Genomic DNA, 22,288 nt, shown 5'->3' with positions numbered 1-22,288 from the left:
AAATCAGGATTCGACTAAATGCATGCTTAGTTTGATTATTAGAGATTTTATTATTTTATGGTAGACGTGTCTATTCAATAGGCACAAATAAATATATTTTCTCAGATGTTAAGACACCATTTCACAAAAAAAAAAAATAAAATGTTGCCACAATATAATTATGAAAATTCGTGGATCCGACCCCAGAACCATTCGAATACTGAATGAGATCCCTTACAGAGTCTTTATGGAAAGAGCAGGGTGGACTTGAAAGTCTTCCCTGACAGAGTCTTTATGTCGTTAGCATAAGCAACCCCGCAAAGACGTGGACCTCATGGTTGTCACAGACTAGTGTGACAGCTTCCCAGAAGATTATTGCCCAACAAATACACAAATCAAGCACAAAATTATTGCCCAACAAATACTCCTTTATATCTTGACTGCAGAGGCCTTCTGTGCGTTTACTAACTAAGTCTTCCCTATCGTAAGTTTAAAGTCCTTAGAAGTGCACAATTAACAATTGCAACTCTCTTCTGGAAAGGAAACTTGCGTCTTTGAAAAACAATTCCAATGGGCTTCAATCGGTTCATTTTACCGATGCTCTTGCATTTGGTAATTGCCTTAATGCTTTCTTCCGCTTCAACTTTGTCACCCCCAACATTTCCTATAGCGATGCCCGGCTGCAAAGATCATTGTGGCAATGTAAGCATTCCATTTCCATTCGGTATTACAGAAGATTGTTACCTTAACAAACATTTTTTTATCAACTGCACCAACCCTTCAACCTCTGTCCCTCGACCACTTCTGCAAAACGGTACAATCAATGTCACAGAAATATCTCTGGAAGGTCAGGTGTACCTTATGCAGTATATAGCAATTGATTGCTATAATGAAAACGGAAGTTTATTTTCCAACAATTCACCATGGATGAGATTATCTAAACGCTTTACCTTCAACAGTACAGCTAATAAATTCATTGTCGTTGGCTGTGATGCCTACGGTATAGTTTATGGTTTTGGTCAACACCGGAGCTACGCAACTGGATGTGTCCCTTCCTGTGATTATAAGGAAGATGTAATTGATGGCTCTTGTTCTGGCATCGGTTGCTGTCGGACAGATATCCCACCAGGGGCATGGAATATTACTGTGAACTTGACCAGTCTTAATAACGACACCGACGTGTGGGATTTCAATCCTTGCAGCTACGCTTTTGTGGTCGAAGAGAAGGCTTTCAATTTTTCTGCAGATAACCTCACCAACTTAAGCGATGATTTAAGTCTTCCCGTCGTGGCCGATTGGACCATTGAGGACGTGTCATGTGAAGTTGCTCAAAGAAACACGACCTCTTATGCATGCTCTGGAAAAACAGTCACTGTTAGGAACCTTTCAAGGGATTGGGATACCGTTGTTCTTGCAATCAAGGATACGAAGGCAACCCATATCTTCCTGATGGCTGCCAAGGTATGTGTGGAAAAAAATTGTTTCATTTATCTAATTAATCCATATATGCATGTGTGTTTCAATTCACATTTGAAATTATGTTTTTGCTTTCTATTTTTTTATTGAATTCTATAGCTATTAATGAATGCCAAGATCCAAGTCTTTACAATTGTGCGAAGAATAATGTTTGTTACAACACAGTGGACAACTACACATGTCCTTGTCTCAAATAAATTTTTTCCCAAAGAACTTTCAATCCAAACAAACACGGTTTGGTGTACTTTTGAAAAATGATTTTTACTTGAACAAATCCTTGATAGATCCAACATGATTTTTTTTTGGGGGGTAACATTATGCAGATATTGATGAATGTCAAAAAGAAGAGACCAATAATTGCAAATTCGGAGAACTTTGCATAAACGTCGAAGGAGGCTACAATTGCTCTTGCCCGAAGGGGTACCTTAAGAAAGATGATGGAAAAGGGAGTGAAGGTTGCACTAAGAAAAGCCATCAAGCACTTGTGGCTGGTATTCTTGCAGGTAATAGTTTGTCTTTTGTGGTACCGAAGTTCCCAAGTATTATACAGATAGGCACAAAGACCAAGCTTGGTCAAAAAGCAAATTATTGTTCTCAGATCAGCTTAATTTGCATTTTGTTCTGTTTATAAAGACACATACACATACGATCAACCTAAACTCCACTTTTTAAATTTTTTGCATTTCTTAAGGAATTATTGTTAGAAAGCCAAGATTAATGGTTGAAATTCCAAGTAGGGATATTGACTAAGTTTGGCGCTTTGATGCTCATATCATGAAAACACAGAGACTCAAATGCGGCACTCCAGGTTGTTATCCTCCTTCATTGAAGTGACATAAACATTATAGTATTACTTGTGACGTGAAGTGATGTATGTAAAATAAAAATATAATTAAAAATAAAAAAAATAATCAGGAAACGTATTTATGATACGTGCAAAATAATTTTTACAAAAAATTAGCATCTAGACAAGCCTATTGCTTACACATTGTTTCAATTTTTATCTTAAATAATAAATCAATATGTTTTGGTGACATGGAAAATGGGTAGTACCTATTATCACAACCTACACGTAGTAGCTTCATGTTTTTGGAGAAATACACAAGGTAAGGATAATTGAGAGCAACCTGAAAAGGGCTAAGAGTAGACCGAGGCAAAACTACCTAGCTGAGTCATTGTCAACCCAAAGCTCGACCACCTCTTAATCAGGTTTACTTTTGACCTCGAATTTAGCCAAACCAAAGTCAACATATATGTAAACTAAAAGAGAGTTAAGAGTGTGAAGCACAAGACCAATTCGATAATTAGCCACATTAATCAATTGACGTTATCTTTTTTATTCGAATTCAAAATCATTTCTTTTTTTTTTTTTGCTCCCTTATTGTACGGTTTGAAGTCTCCATTAAAGTGAAAAGAAAAAAAAAATTTCTAGGGTAGACATTTTCTCACATTGCCTATCAGTTAAAAGCATCACATATAGAGAAGCATTCTATTATTGCCGAAGCAATAAACTCAGGGACAAACTCTAGCTTAAATCTTGTTGAGAAATATAATCGACAATTTCACTCATATAAACTTGATAATAATCACTTGTATTATACTTCGAAGTTGATATTGCTTTACCCCTGCGCAGTTTAACATGTTCCTTCTCGTTCCTTCCTTTTCTGGGATTTTTCTTCCTCTAAATATTGTAAAAAAAAACACTGTCTTAGGTGTTGCTGTGGGCACTATGGTTCTGCTAGTGGTCTGTTCTTGGTGCTTGTACGTGTCCAAGAAAAGAAAGATGATGTGGTTGAAGGAAAAATTCTTTCGAGAAAATGGAGGGCTACTCCTACAAATGCGACTCAATGGACAAGAAGAATCCTCAAATAGCCCAAGAATTTTCAGTGCCAGAGATCTTGAGAAGGTAACAAACAACTTCCATGAAGGTAACATTATTGGTCAAGGAGGTTTTGGGATAGTCTACAAAGGTCGTCTAATAGACAACAAAGAAATTGCTATCAAGAAGTCAAAAACAGTTGATCCCAACCAAATTGAGCAATTCATTAATGAGGTTGTGATTCTGTCACAAATTAACCACAAAAATGTGGTTAAGCTCTTTGGTTGTTGTCTCGAGACAGAGGTACCTTTACTCGTTTATGAATTTATCAACAATGACACTCTTTTTAACCATTTACACAACAAGAAGCGGGCACGTGAAATTAGTTGGGACATCCGACTGAAAATAGGTGCAGAAACTGCAGAAGCCCTCTCATATTTGCACTCCGCTGCTTCACCTCCAATCATCCATAGGGACATAAAGACCACGAACATACTTCTGGACGAGGAATTTACAGCAAAAGTATCCGATTTCGGTGCTTCAAGAATGGGCCTTCTTGATCAAGATCAACTATCTACAGTGGTGCAAGGAACTCGTGGATATCTGGACCCTGAATTCTTCCAAACATTTCAGTTGACAGAGAAAAGAGATGTTTATAGCTTTGGAGTCGTTCTTGTGGAGCTACTAACAGGGAAAAAGCCCGTATGCTTCAATAGATCAGAGGGTGAGATAAGTTTAAGCAATCATTTCCTTTCTTCGATGAAAGAAAATCGACTGTTTCAAATTCTTGAAGATTCTGTCGCGTCTGATGAGAATATTGACCAATTGAGACAAGTTGCTGTACTTGCCGAACGATGCCTAACTGTAAAAGGCGCCGACAGGCCTTCCATGAAAGAAGTAGCAATGGAACTGGTAGGGTTGCGAATCACATCAAAGCATACTTGGACTCAAGGTTCTCAAGCTTTAAACCAAGAAGAGATTGAGCCCCTGATTGATCATCAAGAACAATCCAATCCCTCCGGTGGCGGTGATATTATGTTGACAACTACATATTATAGCCTCCAAAATCAAGAAATACAGCCAATTGCCCATGGGAGATGATCATTTGATCCCGCGGTCATGGGAAGGACTGGATTGCATTTTTACGTCATCCTTACTTGTGTTTTTTATATTACTAGTGATTATGTTATCACGATATGTTAACATCTTTTTAACGCTAAAGGTCGCAATTATATTTTGATTGTCAACCTCACAACAACATATTAGTATGTTTTTAATTTTCTTTAACCAAGTTCTTTGAAAAAGGTATTGTGTACGATTAATCACCAAACTTTTCTGATATCTCATCTTACTCCATTGAGCTATATTGATGGATCCAAATTGATAATCACACATAAACCCACAGGAACAATCTCAAGAATTTGATATATGAGGTAAAGGAAAGAAATTTTTTTCTATTACTCAAAGAAGGCTGCGGCTACAGAAGAACGAAAAACACAGAGGCTATGCACAAAGACCAAAAACAAAAGGCAACTGCTACTTTGTACAATAGCTAGACACAAGACTTCTAATTCTACTATGACTAACATTATGGGATTTGATCCCATGTAGCCAACTTTAGACTTGCCAAGAAAACTAGCTAATAAACAAATGACATGCGGTCAATAAATAAAACTAACCAATCAATCATAGTTTGGTTTATATTTCTACATTGACTCCCTTAAACCAAACTCCTCTAATTTGGACATGCCCAACAACTTCTTCAAGTTGATAAAAATCTCCGTCTTCAATGCTTTGGTGAAAATGTCAGCCACTTGTTCTTCAGTTCTGCAATAATCAATTTCAATCTCTCTCTCTCGAACTAACTCACATATGAAGTGATATTTGATGTCAATATGTTTGCTACGCCCATGAAGTACTGGATTCTTGAACAACTCAATTGTTGACTTACTATGACAATAAATTTTCGTAGGATCAACCTGCTTGTGCTGTAGAATACAAAGTACGCGACGTAAGCACAAAACTTGAATAACACGGTTAGCTGCTGCAATATACTCCGCTTCCACTGTAGACAATGCAATCACCTGTTATTTTTTCGAACTCCAAAAAAACACTCCGGAACCAATAAAAAATACATAACCTGAAGTACTCTTTCTCTCTACTGTATCACCTCCCCAATCACTATCTGTGTAGCCAAACAACTCAATTGCATCATTTCCTAAATAAAAAATGCTATCACTGCAAGCACCTCCAATATATCTCAAAATCCTCTTAACTGCCTGCAAATGTGACTAATGTAAATTTTTTATGAACCTACTAATCAGACCAATAGCAAAATTGATATCTGGCATTGTAAATGTTAAATATTTCCAACTCCCTACCAAACTTTTAAAATATGTGGGATTCACATATCCACCAGCACCCTCCTTGGTCAATCTCAATTTTTCTTCAACTGGTGTCATAATTGGTTTTGCTGTATCCGTTTTTAACTTCTTTAAAATGTCACCTGCGTATTTCTTTTGAGATATAAAAGTTCCACTATTAGATTGAAAGATTTCAATTCCAAAAAAACATGACATGAGTCTCATATCTATCATCTCAAACTATTTAATCATGGCCACCCTAAATTCTGCAATCATCTCTGGATTATTTCTTGTAAAAATTAAATCATCTATGTACAAGCACACAATAAGAATATCACCACGAGCATAAGATTTAATATATAACATGTGCTCATATGGACACCTCTGAAAATCACGAGTCAGAAAATAGGAATCAATTCTTGTATACCACGCTCTTGGGGTTTATTTCAATCCATATAAGGCTCTCTTCAATCTATATACCTTATTTTCTTGATCTTTTCTGACAAATCCTGCTGGCTACTCCACATGTACTTCTTCATTAAGAACTCCATTTAGGAAAGTTGACTTGACATCCATTTGATAAATTCTCCAGTTATTTTGGGCTGTTAGAGAAATTATCATACAGACTGTATCAAACCTAGTAACGGGTGCAAATATTTCAAAATAGTCAATCCCGGATTTCTACTTGTATCTTTTCACCACTAATCTCGCCTTGTATCTATCAATTTCTCCATTGGGTTTGAATTTTTTTTTGTACACTCACTTCACTCCAATGACTTTTTTACCAATTAAAAGAAAAGTAAGTTCCCAGGTGTCATGTTTCTCTATTGTATTAATTTCTTCCTCTATTGCTTTCACCCAATGATCATCACTGGCTGCCTCCTCATACACAACTAGATCACAATCTACAAACAAAGCAAAATTAATAATATTTTCGTCAGAAGGAACATCATCTAGTGTAGTAACATAATCTTGTAGACGAATTGGCATCTGTCGCTGACGTTGTGGACATCCAGTTAACTCAGTCTATGGATCTTGATCAACTAGTGATAGCTGAACATCATCATTAGCATCCTCTTGCTGATAATTTAGAGTCACCTCTGCTGTCTTAGAATCTCCAGTTGACAAGTCCCAAACTCCTCTTTCATCAAAAGTCACATCTCTACTCATTATATCACCACATCTCTACTCATTATATCACCTTTTTTGTCACAAGAATATACAACATGTAAGTACAGGAGACTTCACTATAACCAAAAAATACACACTTCTCCCTCTTGTCATCAAGTTTCTTTCTTAATTGATCAGGAATATGGAAATAGGCAATACACCCAAAAACTCTGAAATGACCAACAAATGGCCTTCTACCACTCCAAATTTCTTCAAGAGTTTTTTTGAAAATACTTCTGGTAGGACACCTGTTTAACAGATAAATTGCACAAGAAACTGTTTTTGCCTAAAAAAAACTTTGGCATATTTGTCAGTTTCAACATACACCTCACCATATCCATAACTGTCATATTCTTTATCTCTGTCACCCCATTTTATTGGGGAGTGTACCTGGTAGTCAATTGATGCTTTATCCCATTTTCCTCAAAAAAAAATCATTACATACCAAATATTCCTGACCCCTATCTGTTCTCAAAATTTTAATCTGACACCCACTTTGCCTTTCAACGAAAGTTTTTAAAATTTTAAAAGTGTCACAGGCATTAGATTTTTGTTTCAAAAAATACAACCAAGCTTTTCTACTAAAAGCATCAATAAAGGTAATAAAATACCTACAACCACCATTAGAAGGAATCTCCACAGTACATAAATCTGAATGAATAATTTCTAATGGTCTTCTGGCCCTCCATGATTTGTCAGTTTGATATCTGATATGAACATGATTCTCCAAGGACCGCTCAAGAGAAATGCTTACATAAATCTGAATGAATAATTTCTAATGGTCTTCTGGCCCTCCAAGATTTGTCAGTTTGTGCATATTTTCTAACAATCATCTAATAAAAATGCTTAAAACTCAAAGAGAAATTTAGTTGTCATAGGAGATGTGAGAAATTCCAAAACTAGTAAATAATATGTAATCTCAATCTATCTATTGAGCAAATAGATATTAATGAATATGAAAAACATTAAATCTCCAAAACATCTTCCATGCATCCAGGTGAATCACTATAACTCAAAAGATTTGTGCATGTTTTTAAAAATAACATTTGTTAAAAAATGATTGAAGCCCAAGGAGAAATTCAGCTAACATGGTAGATGTGAAAATTTTCAAATCTAGGAAACCATCTGAAATCTCAAATCTCATAGCAAAAAAAGAGAAAAAAATGGAAAAATTTCTTACAAAGGAAATCCTAGGATAGAATAAAATTTTCACTAGAAAAAATTAGGAGAGAAGAAATACTTACCAAAGAAAATTCCTCGCTAGAGGGAATTTATTTTAAAAAAGCAAATAAAAGGTATAAAAAAAAGTTCCCTCCTATGGAGAAAGATCAGATCTGAAGGCCATTTTTGTTAGAGAGCCTTAAAGAGAAGAAAGAGAGAATGAATTTTAGAGAGAAATACACTGACACATAATCACTAAAATATTGGTTTCCACAAACTAAATATTAGAAGATGTGCATTACAAACATATATCTTAATTACTTTCATGACATACATTGCATCCAAGAACACATTTGTGAATTTTCACGCATATCAAGTGAAAATCATGTACAAAGTATGGTTAATAATTTTTTTTTAAAAAAATGAATAAATAGGAAGACTAGGATGGACTTGGAAATCTTTCCTTGATAGCTTTGTTATGTCGTAGACTTGTAGCATGAGCAACCAACGGATTTGGGGCAGGAACGGTCATCAGAAAGACCGTCCCTGAACGCTCCCCTCACAAAACTGAAGAAGTGGCCATTATCAATCCACGTTGACAAGGTTCAAAACAGAGTCGTTTTGATTAGTGAGCAGGGAAAAAATTACTAAAAAGCATGTGTGAGCCTGACGCCTCTGTTACCAACCATTGAAACTCTATTCCACAAAATCCTGCCCAAATTGACTCACTATGACTATTCATTTCAATTCTTCAAAGGAGGAACTCTTTTAGTCTCCCTCTAAAAAGTTGTCAATATTCATCCACAACTTTAGAACTAAGGCAAAATACAATCAGTGAGTAGGAAAGTGGTAGACAAGGGACGGAAGAAAAGCAGTCAAAATATACTTAATTAGGAAAAGGAAGAACTACCTCTTGAAGGAGAAAGTCTTGGAGGCCTAATATCTATAAAGGCTTGAGGAAGGTCAGGACCGAGCAATGAAGCTAAAGATGATGGAGTGCGAAGCAATGACAACCAATCGCATCTACGTAAACCCTTCTGGTAACAATATTGCAAGCCAATGACATAATTTTCATTGTTTGGAATGGCATCCCATGATTTTATATCATGGTTGTGGAAACCCTATGTATCTTAGAAATCAGATCTGTTCATGGCCCATATGGGAGAGTAAAGTAGAGAGAAATTTTGCTCACCAAGTGTTTGCAAAAAAGAAAAGGAGAACTTCCAAACCAATTAGTAGAAGGAGTTGTTAGGACGGGATAAACAGGGGTCGTAACTCTCGCATTAATAGCAAGTGTAATCATTATATGAACTAAATGGGTACGGGAGATTTTAGGTTGCTAAAATAACAAGGAAATTTTGAAGTCAAATTTTTTTTTTTGCTCTGTATGGGTAGATAAGTATGGATGCCTTATGATGTGCATAGCATTACTGGGTGTTTATGACCGCTTACATTGAAGTAGTATGAGATATACATTAAGAGTAAAGGTAAGAAAAGTGAAAAAATTTATGATAGATTACAAGATGGCCTACCGACTATGCATAAAAGCTAGAAGAGGGAGGAAAGTACATACACTATTAGACATCAAAGGGTAATACCTCATGTTTGAAAATTAGTAGTCAATCATACTATAGCAGTGTAGTAGGTAAAGTAAATTACTTCAAACTTGATTGGTATGAATATAAATGTCAATTTGTATGTGTTAAGTCGAATGTACATATTGTTGAATGTGACCCACTTAGTGTAATAAAAGACTTACAAGATGTGTTTATTAGTAGTGTGTCCATACATTATGTTGGACACCTATTACTTTTTGTGAATACATAGTGATAGTGAAAAATATATTCATGTAATTGTAAATTAGTAATCAATTAACATAATGATGTTAAAGAAAGGTCACAATGAAGGAAAAAAAATAAAAGGAAGGTAGGGAGGAAAGTGCACATATTGAACATTAATAGTGGTTGTTATCTTGTGTTTGAAAGTTGGTACCTGTTCATACAATAGTAGTCTAGTAGTTGAAGTGGATTGCTTAAAAGTCAATTGGTATAAGTATAGATTCTAATTTATGTGTTAGACTGAATGTGCATAGTGTTTACTGTGCCTTACTTAGTTGTAGAAAATGGTTACAAGATCTGTATATCATGTTGGATAACTATTATTATCAGTGAATAAATAGTGACACTAGACAAACACTTTCATTCAATTGTAACTTAATAATCAATTAACATAATCATGTTAAAGCAAGGTCGGCGGGATTTACAGTGGAAGGGAAATAAATAAAAGAAAGAGAAAAGTGCACACACTATTAAATTGATAGTTTGTTATCCCATGTTTGTAAACTAGTACCTATTTCTATAATACCAATCTATGGGATTAAAATTGATTGGATTAATGTAGGTTCTAATATGTATGTATTAGGTTAAATGTACTTATCATGATTTTATAGTGTATTATGAATGCTGGGTAAAAATCTTAAGCAATTAAACAAATTATCTTTTTTTTTGGTCCAAAATTGTTACAGATGACATGAAGGAGATCAAGATTGGAGAAGTGCTAGCTTAGGAGTTGTTTAATTTGGCTACCAAATGTCATAGAGAATTCTAAAGATTGAAGATACTTTGCATACCAAGACCAAAGCATCATCCAGCAAGCCCAAATCAACGAACAAAGGGAAAAATCACTACAGGAAACAAAGGTTGTAAATCTAGAATCAAGAGACAAAAATTCTGAATATGAATATGAAAAAGAAGGGGATGGCGACAAAGATGCCGAAGAAGATGTTCCCGATGAAAATGATGATGAGGGCATAGACGTGGGAGCATCTGGAGCCAAGCAATTTAGGATTCCTAATTTAAAATGAAATAAATTGTTTCTGATCATTGTAATATTACCTAAACAAGTTGTAACTCCTTATTAATTGCTTGTACAAATTCACAATATAAGTGTGATAAATTTAGCAGCTGTTTCTGTGGGTTTCATGCATAATAATCACGTATCTATTATGTACTGATACAAATAGTTGACATTATCTTACAATCAGTTCAGACAATGTTACATTCATTCCTTGTCCACTTTCTACAATTTGCAAATTCAATCAATATGAATATGAATAATATTTAATAATTTGTAACAATTTTATAATTCTCTCTAAATTCTATATGGTTGATTTATTGATGCCTCAAACAACAACTTTGGCCAACATGTATGATAGGTTGCAATTTTCTCTTTCATTTTAGTATTAATTTCCCCTATTACCTGACCCGATGTGGATTAATTGTTGGATTCTACTCACTTTTAGTATTTTGCATTTATTTCAATGAGTAGAACGAAAATATGATAACAGGTGCCACTTTGGCAGAAAAGGAGTCCAAATGATAGAGCTTGTTCGAGGGGCATTTTTGGAAAAGAAGATGTGATGCCCATTTTGGTAAATTCTGCGAAGGAAGGACGGCTTGAGGGCTTCTTCTTGGCGCTGGGCCGCCGCACAAGGAGAGCAGAGAATTGGACTTATATTTCTTCTTAGTGGTTTTCATTTTTTTAGCTTAGCTTTTTGGGGGACTTGTCTTTTTTCTTTAGCTTTGAGTAGTGTCTCTTCCTCGAATGTTAGGAGAGGCAAAACAATTAAGTACTTCCTGTAGCTTTTCTTTCTAGTCAGCACTCCATCGAATCAAGTTTACCCATTTTCCAATTGATGGCTGCGGTTTTCTCTCCAATTTCCTGTGGGTTTTGTTCACCAATCATGAGTTAATTTTTTCCACTCTAGTCAAGAGACAACGGAGGCTCTGGTTCGCCTAAAAAATTGTGAGATCGATTTAATTTTATCTTTTCCTTTATTTATTGGTATTCGCATATTTCTTGGTTGCAGTGCGTATGATTGTTTAATTAATTGATTGTCTTGGATCCGGATAATTAGTTAATTTGATAATCTATTGACAATTGCGACGTTAAATCCGTAATTGTTTAATTGTCTCAAAATAGTGACAACTGGCATGATTGGGTTTGTGTCAGGGGAATACGCGGGCTAACCTAAAATAACCCTGGTAGTGTGTTATTTGGTTAGAATAGGGCTCCTCTAATACGTAAGGCAATTGAAAAATTAAATCTTATGGGCGTACCTAGAATTATTTCTCAATTAGAGTAGTGATTAACAGGCGTACCTTAATCACCGACACAGTAAGGAGGGGTTGACTGTCAACGCTCGTTTGGCAATTATAACCTATTTATTAGTAAATAATTGGAATTGCCTTTGTTTCAATGATCAATTAGGTGAACCATTGCTGAAGTTATTCCTTGGCTAGATCCTTTGATTTTAGTAAATTGTTATTTAATTTCTAGTTGGCTATTTTATTTTTATTATTTTACTTTTAGTTGAATTGTTTAAATTGTCACCCCTGAGATAAAAACACCCCCCTTGTCACTGTGAATTTGAAAAGAAACAATTACTCCCAGTCCCTGTGGATTCGACCCTATTCACCGCTATCTACAGAAATTACTTTTAGTTTGAGCAGGTTTTATTATTGCACAGGCTGACACCCTGTCAATGTACATAGTGGCCGAACTCCATTCCCATCAGATTGTTATCGATGAGTCGATTTCTAGTTCATCATGCTAACTCATGGTTATATATTATGCATATTTTCTACTACTGTAAATATGGTTAGACTCAGCATTTCTTAAATTCTGTTGGAAGATGAGGACTGGTAGCCATCTTTGATGGGGATCTTGGACACCAGCAGTTGTCAGTAACAACCATTCTAAACGATATAATATTTTTTGAACAAGATATAACTTAATGTAAACTACTTGTAAAACTTAACAACAGAGGCACAATTATTACATATGAGACCCATATGAACAGTAACAAAATATCACATCTCTGTTATAAAGATGTACAAGTAGTTAAGGAGGAGTTACAATTTGTGCAGAGAGAGTTATGCCGTTCAGGGACGGTTGATTTGACAACTATCCCTACCCCAAATCTCTTTAGATCGAGGGTGTTCTAGTTTTGTAACAGGTAGTAACTCAATTTCAACTGCTTGTATGTTTAAGTGACATAGATGTTATATACAATTATTACTTGTACATCTCAATTATTATTGACTCATAGTCACATGGCACTTTCTTATCCTTACATATCTTATGAAAATCATTACTGGCAAAGGTTGTATGCCATTGAGTACAATCATTCCTCAAAGGTGTAACGGCTTACCAATAAGTTATAAGACATAGGTAACTATTTGTAATTTCTCATAATAGTGATACAATTACTATGTTTGTGACCCATATCAACACTGGATAGAACATCACATAGTTATTGTTTAGTTGTACATGTCATGCACTGTGTCTAACAACTTATTGAAATAGCATTATACTATCCATGACACGATTCGCTAATTTAATCAACAATTCGAAAAGTAAACAGTGGGCAGGAAAGTGAATAATAGCAATATTGCCCAACATTCACATAGTTTACTCTGTAATTTGTATGGTTACAGCAAACATGCTGAATAATAATTGACCTCTACCAATTGGGAACTGTCCAATTTTTTTTTATATATTATAACAATTTGTGAAATTTTTTAATACAGATATAAAAGTGCTAAAATCAACTAAATTCTAAGAATGCAGGAAATGGTCTCAATTTTGGAATCAAATAGTACATTTGTCCAAAGAATTACAAATGCCTAGAGCACTGCCTTTAAAATTTTGAACTTAACGCCCGAACTCCATACAACTTGTTTTGTTCTCTTTCTCCCAAGATGGTGCCGGCAATTGAGAGTCATCTTAGCAACACATAGTTATGCTCCAACTTTAGCTCCAACATATGGTAACTACATCGTTGTCTTTGTTTAAGTAGTCCTATGGAACACTAAATTTCGTGGCAAATCCATATTTATTGTAGAAATTATACGCTTTGTCTTCTATATGAAACTCCATTCCAATTTGCCAAGGCTCGTCTTCTGCCATTTCAAGCATTCCACTACATGAATTTCATTTGTTTAGAGTGTATAAATTCATCAACATCATGTAAACATTCCATAACAGAGTGTATAATTGCATGCATATCTTGTACATGCTATCTTAGACCATATAGAATCAAAACTCTAAAATAAGTTATAGTGCATTGTAGTTAAGGACTCATGACAACTGAATCAAAACTATCAATTAAGAAATTGGACATCCTAAGAATCGAAATCCGACCAAAATCAAAAGAGATAAGCCCAAATAAACCAAAATAGGATGCAGAAGAAATGAGAACTATAATTCATTCCTCAAAACTTGCTTTACTCTAGAGCTACTAGTGTATGCTACCTCTTTCAGCCATCAAGAAGAATAAGCGAAAAAAAACTATTGCTCTCTATTCAGATGTACTCTTCTCATGCCTAATTAATATGCCAAATCATGCAAGGGAAAATTCTAACAATTAGAGTTTAATTTTGTACCCATAATATTAAATATATATAATTGGAAGAATCTTACCAAAGGACAAGCAAACTTGCATAGAGGCAACTAAAAATGATTGTTATGCATTACAAAAGAAACTAGCTAGCAAAGAATATCCAAACATGTGGCATATATAGGAACAACGAGATAATAGAATCACAAAAGAACTGTTGTATAATAAAATAAAAATTTTTCATAGAAAACACAAGTAAGAGAAGAGGCAACTATAATGTACAAATTATGGTGTCTCTCAATCCGATTATACAATAGAATACCCTAGCATGTACAACATAACCATTATTATAATAATTCTAACCATGTGTGTTACTCTTAAAATTATCATATAGCAACACGATGAATAAATAGTGCTCTAACAAGACATACTTGTACATATACCAAAACTCAATGTAATACTCATGAAACACATTGTGAATATTTTCTAACGTTGCGTATAGACACCACATGTATGTATTTGCTATTTGTTATCTTACATCTACATATCCAGGATTTAATCCCATTAACAACACTTATATATTAACTATTATGATAGCAATGATTTTTTCACTTGTACATAAAAATGAGCGCACTGTTCTTCCTGGGTAACAATGTGTACAATCAGACAGACACGCTGAAAAACAGAGCATAACTTCTTTTTCATTTAAATATTAGTTTCTGCTAACATTGCTACCACTACAATTTCTATCCAATTCATATGATAATCAGCATCATTACCTTCATCAATCTTCGCCGCATTGTTGTAACTATTGCTCACCCTGTTATAATGTCTATTGTCTTGGCCATTATTGTATGCTACAACTGTAATAGCCTTTTCTAGTTTAAATCACTTCTTGGAAGCGATGTCAATGCAAATACTATGATTGCTTCGGTGTTTACTCGTACCCTTGCCGTCCCAGATATGGGTGGTGGTCCAAATTATCAACATTTAAAACCCACCATAGCAAGATTTTCTAACCCTAATTTGGTACACAAATCTGCATTTGCTATTTTTGCCCTCTCTTCTCTGGAGATAGATTGTTATTTCTCACCATTCTTCTCTTTCCACTATACCTTCGAAGAACTAAAATGAAAGCCTTCTGTTTTGTCAAGGTTTTCCCGGGTTTGTTTTCAAAATTAGTTTTGAATTCAAATTTTTAATTCAAATTTCATATTTTAACAATCCCGTTCCAATATAACGCCATTTATATTGGTGTTTTTGAAATTAATATTTTTTTTAAACTTACTAATTAGAGGGTGTCGTTTTGATGCCTTCTTTCTACCTGTCGACGTGGATGCATAATAACCACTTCTTAACCATTCAGGGACGGTCTTTCTGATGACCGTCCTTGCCCCAAATCCCAACGAACCACTCGAAGATGTCTGAGGCTACTGTGACAACTTCTACAGTAAACACCATAAGCAAATCAAGCTCGAAATCATAGACCAACAAACAGTTTTTCATTTGTTGTGTTAGCAAAAAGAATCAAGCTTCATCAGAAGATACAGTAGCAATCATATATTAGCCAATAGTTAAATTCCAATGGTACCAATTGGTTAGGTTTGTTGTTATAGCAGTTAGTTAGATCCTACTAATGGAAGAGAGTACACTAGCCTACAAATAGCCATTGTATGAGGAAGTTGTAATCAGCTACGGAGTGAATGAAAGTCCCAATCCTTTTGCATTGAATATTCTTCCATCTCTGTTTCTTTCTTTCACCTTCTTCTTCCTTTTTTCCTTCCCTATTATTCTTGCTTCTACTTCTATCTCTCCCTTTCATTCTTTCTATAATCTATCCAATTATTCTCAATAATCCCCATATATATATATATATATATCTAAAATCCAATTGGAATCTTGACGACTGCGTTCAATTGTATGTCAACCATCCTAGGTTTTAAGAGTGCTTCACATGCCCTCAGCTAATGCATGTGCAGGCTACATTTATGCACAAGGTTAGCAGTCTTTATGAGACTAGAGTGTCCAAGAACACAAGTTTATTCACGATTGCATCGACTAATTAAGATGTGGTGAACCAACTTAGGGTTATTTCATACTAATAGGAAAAGGAAAAAAAAAGTTTTAGTTCCTAGTGTTTCGCACTTGTGTGAATTTAGACCTCTCCAATGTTTGGCACCAGTGTAATTTTAGTTCCTAACTTTCAGCAAAAATCAATATGGTTCCCAATATTTCCAATTGAAGCAAATTTAGTGTAATTGACGGATTTTCCCCAATTACTAACGAAATCATGTTCTTTGCAGTCACATGTTCACTAGATTGAATTAAAAAAGAGAATAAAAAAGCACCTGACTTTAGACAATAAGAATATTAACTTATGTGATGACACGTGAGTAATTAATTAACCACAAAAATAGAAATAAAATAAAGAAATTTGTGAAATTATATATAAAAACCTGTAGGGATTTTTTTGCTTAAGGGGGAGTGGGGTTGCAATAGAGAGTGAAAATGAGTTCTGGATATATGAGTTAGGTACTTTGATTGGTTTCAACTGTGTAGTTTAACTAATTTCTTCCTTTTTTCCCATTGTTGTGATTAATTAGTTACTCCAGTGTTAGTAGGTGAGTTATTAGTTCATAATGTTCTTATGTAAAGTAATTTGTTACTTTCCTTTTTCATTTTTAAATTCAATTTAATGGACATGTGACTGTACGTGATAGGAGTCGGTTAGTAACAGGGGAAAACCCTTCAATTGTCCTAATTCTACTTCAGATTAAATACATTTGAGACCAGATTAATTTTTATTGAAACCTTACGGACTAAAATTGTCCAAATTCTACATATTGAAAACCAGATTTATTTTTATCGAAAATTTTAGATATCAAAATCACACAGGTGCTAAACATTTAGGACCAAAACTATATTTCTTCTCTAGGAAAAAACAACTCTTCCATTGGAAATTTTCATATTGTCTCGACAGGTGATAGATGAAAAAAAACAATCAATTTTTCTCTTTGGATTTATTCATCTTCAAAACAGAAAAGTTGGTAGAAGTCCCTGAAAGAGACTGACTAGACTTATGGTAATACTTGGGATCGAGAGAATAAGTCACATCCTATGTTCCTAGAGTGCTCCACACGGCCCGATCAGCCAATGCACGAGCAGCCAAGGTAGAGTGGCAAAGAACATAAGTTCATTCACGATTGCAACAGCCAAGGCGTGGTAAATCTTAAGGTTATTTTGTTCATCTACTATAATTGCAATTCTTCGTTCATTTGTTTGGTAGTGGTGGTAGTAGGGTACATGCTGGGAAACTAATGGGACAAAAAAACCAAGTTTTCTATTGGCAATTTTTCTATTATCTAGAGAGGTGATAGAGGGAAAAGTCAATCATCTGATCTCTTCTTGATTCCACAATTTTCAACACAGAAAAGTTGATAAAATTCCGTTCCCTCGACCATGATGACTGGAGTTCGTGCTCATATGAATTGATGTTGCAATTGTAGCACAAATGATGAAAAAAAAGTAGAGAGTGACATAGCGCTGAAATGCAATTAGTAACGTTCAGGAACCCATACCACACGGTATCAGAATAAGTCAAGTGAACTTGCCAAGTCAATTTGAGGATGAGTGACTTTCTAATGTTGGGGTGGCTTTGCTCAGGGAAGGATCTATATATTGAAATATGGCCTTCTCCAAGAACACCAAAAAAAACTCATCATCCCAAAATTAAATAGCCATCACAGTCCAAAGTTTCCCCAGTGATGAAGCTTGTTCAAATGATACTTTTCGTGTTGACGGTGTCCTTAAAGCCAGCTATCACACCAGCAGCAACATACCCTCCTATAGCCAAGGATGGCTGCATTGATACCTCTGGAAAAGTAAAGATCCCATACCCATTTGGCATGACAGAAGATTGTTATCTTGAGTCGAGATTTTCAGTCAATTGTAACTACTCTTTAATCCTTCCATTCTAAGCATATATTTTTTATTTTTTAAAAATCTTTTCTAGTAAAAGAGAATGAAATTTAAGAAGCGGGTGTAACCAAGCCCTCTAAATCCTGGAACCTCAATCCTTGACCCCTATTTGATAACCCAATTCAACACTTAAACTAAGTGAGTTCAGATCTTAACATGTTCAAACGCATTTGATAACAAAAAATCGAACTTCTGATTTAATTAAGTGGCACCGAATTTTCTAGATAATTTTTTTAAAAAAAATAAGTGATAAGCTAACCACGTATCACTTAATATAATAGATACTCAAATATATCAAATATGGTACTTAACAATTCAATAATTTAACGAATTCCGCCTTTAGATTTCAAATTTCATATTTCAATCTTCAAATTTTAATTTTATCAAATACACTCTTAGTCACTAGGCTAAAACCTCATAGGCCGAAACGTACATCTTAATTACGTTCATGAACGTTACATCCAAAAACACATTTATGAATTTTTTCTCATATCAAGTGGAATCGGTTCCCTTATTGTTTTTCACGTGAATAAATGGAAAGACCAGGGTGGACTTGAAAGTCTTCCCTTGCAGAGTCATTATGTCTTTAGCATGAGCAACCCCGTAAAGACGTGGACCTCAATGTCGTCAGAGACTACTGTGACAGCACCCCCAATAAACTCCGTACACAAATAAATCTCAAAATTATTGCACAACAAACAGTCCTTTATGTCTTGAGTCTTGACTGCATTCATTTGAAGTCAACCGTCCTATTTGGGGTCTACAGAAGAAGTTTCAATTGTGAAATGCGTAGGCCTTCTGTACGTTTACTGACTCAAGTCCTCCTTTTACTTGGAATGCCTATAAAACGACCCTATAGTCAGTTCGAAGTCCTTAGTAGTGCACAATTAACAATTGCAACTCTCTTCCGTAAAAGGGAACTTGCTTCTTTGAAAAACCATTCTAATGGGCTTCAATCGGTTGATTTTACCAATGCTCTTGCATTTCGTAATTGCCTTGATGCTCTCTTCCGCTTCAACTTTGACACCCCCAACATTTCCTATAGCGATGCCGGCTGCAAAGATCATTGTGGAAATGTAAGCATTCCATTTCCATTCGGTATTACAGAAGATTGTTACCTTAACAAACATTTCTTTATCAACTGCACCAGCTCTTCAACCTTTGTCCCTCAACCAGTTCTGCACAACACTACAATCAATGTCACAGGAATATCTCTGGATGGTCAGGTGTACCTTATGCAGTATATAGCATTTGATTGCTATAATGAAAAGGGAAGTTTATTTGACAACTATTCCCCATGGATGGCATTATCTGAACGCTTTACCTTCAATAGTACAGCTAACAAATTCATTGTCGTTGGCTGTGATGCCTTGGCTATAGTTTATGGTTTTGGTCAAAACCGGAGCTACACAACTGGATGTGTCTCTTTCTGTGATTATAAGGAAGACGTAATTGATGGCTCTTGTTCTGGCATCGGTTGCTGCCGGACTGATATCCCACCAGGGGCATGGAATAAAAATGTGAGCTTGACCAGACTTAATAACCACACCGACGTGTGGGATTTCAATCCTTGCAGCTACGCTTTTGTGGTCGAAGAGAAGGCTTTCAATTTTTCTGCAAATAACCTCACCAACTTAAGCGATGATTTAAGTCTTCCCGTCGTGGCCGATTGGACCATTGAGGACGTGTCATGTGAAGTTGCCCAAAGAAACACGACCTCTTATGCATGCTCTGGTAAAAACAGTCACTGTTACGAACCCTTTAAGGGGTTGGAATACCGTTGTTCTTGCGATCAAGGATACGAAGGCAATCCATATCTCCCTGATGGTTGCCAAGGTATGTGCGAAAATTTTGTTAAACTCGTCTAATTAACCAGTATGTATATGTGTGTTTCAATTCACATTTCGAATTATGCTTCTGCTTTCTATTTTTTATTGAATTCTACAGATATTAATGAATGCCAAGATCCAACTCTATACAATTGTACGAAGAATAGTGTTTGTTACAACACATTGGGCAACTACACATGTCCTTGTCTCAAAGGGTATCATGGTGATGGAAGAGGTGGAGATGGCTGCAGTCCTGACCAAATAAATTGGTCTATGATTGTTTCAGGTTAGTCTACACTTTGAAATGATCGGAGAAGCAAAGGAGAATTTATCACTATGGATTGAACCATCTCTTAAGTGGTGTGATAAATATGTGCTGTATCATGAGAGTATTAAAATTAAATGAAGATTTCTTGAAACCCGTTCCATTTGGTTTAAGATGGCAACTAATCATAGTATAAGAGAGAAAGAAACCTAATTCTTTTCTTTACCAGGTAGTGAAAGAACATGAAACTTGAAAATCACTTGCAAAATTAGAGTCTTTAGCTGCAAAGTATCCGATAGATCTCTTCATTTGCTAATTTTTCAGTCAAATTTGTCAACAGGTGTTGGCACAGGCACATCAATTCTACTTTTCTGCTGCTTTTATTTGTGTTTGGAATTGAGGAAAAGAAGGGAAAACAGATTGAAGGAGGAGTTTTCCAGAAAAATGGTGGATTAATGCTACAGCAACGACTGGCTCAAGAAGGAAGAAACACAAATGTTGCTAGAATTTTCACTCTTGAAGAACTACGAAAGGCAACCAATAATTTCGAGGAAACTCGAATTATTGGTCGTGGAGGATACGGCACAGTTTTCAAAGGAATCTTAGTAGACCATAATTCTTGTACTGTTGCCATTAAGAGGTCCAGAGAAGTTAACGAAAATCAAGTTGATCAGTTTATTAATGAGGTGATTATGCTTTCCCAAGTTAATAGTAGAAATGTCGTTAAACTTCTAGGTTGTTGCTTAGAGACGGAAGTGCCATTACTTGTTTATGAGTTCATCGACAATGGTACTCTCTCCGAGCATTTAAGCAGCACAACAAAATCACATCATCTTTCTTGGAATATCCGATTAAGAATAGCATCAGAAATTGCTGGAGTTCTCTCATATTTGCACTCAGTAGCTTCACCACCGATTATCCATAGAGATATCAAATCGGCAAACATACTTCTAGATCAAAACTACACTGCAAAAGTCACGGACTTTGGAATATCAAAATTGGCTCCTTTAGATGAAAATCAAGTATCTACAATGGTGCAAGGAACATTTGGCTACTTGGACCCCGAGTACATGCTAACAGGTTTGTTGACAGAGAAAAGTGATGTTTACAGCTTTGGGGTAGTTCTTATAGAGCTACTGACAAGTGAGAAGGCATTATCATTGGATAGAGTGGAGGAAGAGAAGTTTCTTGCGAATTATTTCATTTCTTCACTGAAAAGTGGTCACTTGGTCCAGGTTCTTGATCGCAACATTATGTGCGATGTAAGTATTGAGCTTTTGAAAGAAGTTGCAATGATTGCGAAATCTTGCTTGAGTATAAAAGGTGATGATAGACCATCTATGAAGAATATAGCAAGAGAACTTGAGGTATTGGAAATAAGAGCAAAGCAATCTCCAATTCAAGTTTCTAAGATTGATTTCACCGACGCTGATGCCTCCTTGTTTGGTATGCAATCAACAAAAGCACATGTCGACAGTGGTGATTCTAGCTGCATACATACTGAGAGTCATAGCATAATGGAGCATATGATGGTACCAATTGCTGGTGGGAGATGAATGATAAGGTGTTCTGGAGCTGCAAGTTTCGACTTTTGAGTTCTAGTGCACTTCTTCATTTATTGGGAGAATTCTTAGTTTATGATGAAAAAAAAGGTATTCTACAACTGGGGCTGTTTCTGGGGGTTGTTCTACAAATGGGGTCTTCGCATTCCGCGAATGCGACCTCACCAAGCGCGACCATTTCAAAAAAAAAAAAAAAAGTGAGTCAAAGCAGAACGGCTATCGAACAGCAAAACAAAGAAAACAGAGCTGTCGAACAGCAAAACAAAGAAAACAGAGTTGGGTTCTG

At 35.4% G+C, this 22,288-nt stretch overlaps 2 protein-coding genes, 1 long non-coding RNA gene and 1 pseudogene across 3 annotated transcripts; all 4 read left to right on the top strand.

Annotated features, from left to right (window-relative positions):
• The first annotated feature begins 549 nt into the window (after positions 1–549).
• LOC140015098 (wall-associated receptor kinase 2-like) lies at positions 550–2,294 on the top strand (annotated as a pseudogene).
• LOC113710955 (wall-associated receptor kinase 5-like) lies at positions 1,314–4,578 on the top strand. Its single transcript, XM_027234047.2, has 3 exons — positions 1,314–1,440; positions 1,779–1,958; positions 3,168–4,578. Exon 3 carries the CDS (start codon positions 3,185–3,187, stop codon positions 4,373–4,375), a length of 1,191 nt encoding a protein of 396 aa, XP_027089848.1. The 5' UTR covers positions 1,314–1,440; positions 1,779–1,958; positions 3,168–3,184; the 3' UTR covers positions 4,376–4,578.
• Positions 4,579–8,487: 3,909 nt separating this feature from the next.
• On the top strand, positions 8,488–10,936 carry LOC140015470 (uncharacterized). The gene is made up of 2 exons (XR_011822099.1): positions 8,488–9,008; positions 10,493–10,936. It is a non-coding gene; the product is annotated as an uncharacterized lncRNA (long non-coding RNA).
• Positions 10,937–18,132: 7,196 nt separating this feature from the next.
• Positions 18,133–21,996, top strand: LOC113711282 (wall-associated receptor kinase 2-like). Its single transcript, XM_072066982.1, has 4 exons — positions 18,133–18,249; positions 18,937–20,182; positions 20,294–20,461; positions 20,765–21,996. The coding sequence occupies exons 1-4, from the start codon at positions 18,133–18,135 to the stop codon at positions 21,994–21,996; spliced, it is 2,763 nt and encodes a 920-aa protein (XP_071923083.1).
• The last annotated feature ends 292 nt before the right edge of the window (positions 21,997–22,288 follow it).

This window comes from Coffea arabica, chromosome 10e (assembly GCF_036785885.1).
Source record: "Coffea arabica cultivar ET-39 chromosome 10e, Coffea Arabica ET-39 HiFi, whole genome shotgun sequence".
In the NCBI taxonomy this organism is placed as follows: domain Eukaryota; kingdom Viridiplantae; phylum Streptophyta; class Magnoliopsida; order Gentianales; family Rubiaceae; genus Coffea; species Coffea arabica.
The sequence above is the reverse complement of the archived record's forward strand: the minus strand, read 5'-3'. Positions and strand labels throughout refer to the sequence as shown.

Excerpts from the sequence above, each read along its gene's own strand:
- LOC113711282 (XM_072066982.1), top strand. The coding sequence starts at position 18,133 with ATGAAGCTTGTTCAAATGATACTTTTCGTGTTGACGGTGTCCTTAAAG. Across the intron at positions 18,250-18,936 it reads GCATTGATACCTCTGGAAAA|CATGAGCAACCCCGTAAAGA; the intron begins GTAAAGATCCCA and ends TTATGTCTTTAG. Across the intron at positions 20,183-20,293 it reads TCTCCCTGATGGTTGCCAAG|ATATTAATGAATGCCAAGAT; the intron begins GTATGTGCGAAA and ends TGAATTCTACAG.
- LOC113710955 (XM_027234047.2), top strand. The coding sequence starts at position 3,185 with ATGGTTCTGCTAGTGGTCTGTTCTTGGTGCTTGTACGTGTCCAAGAAA.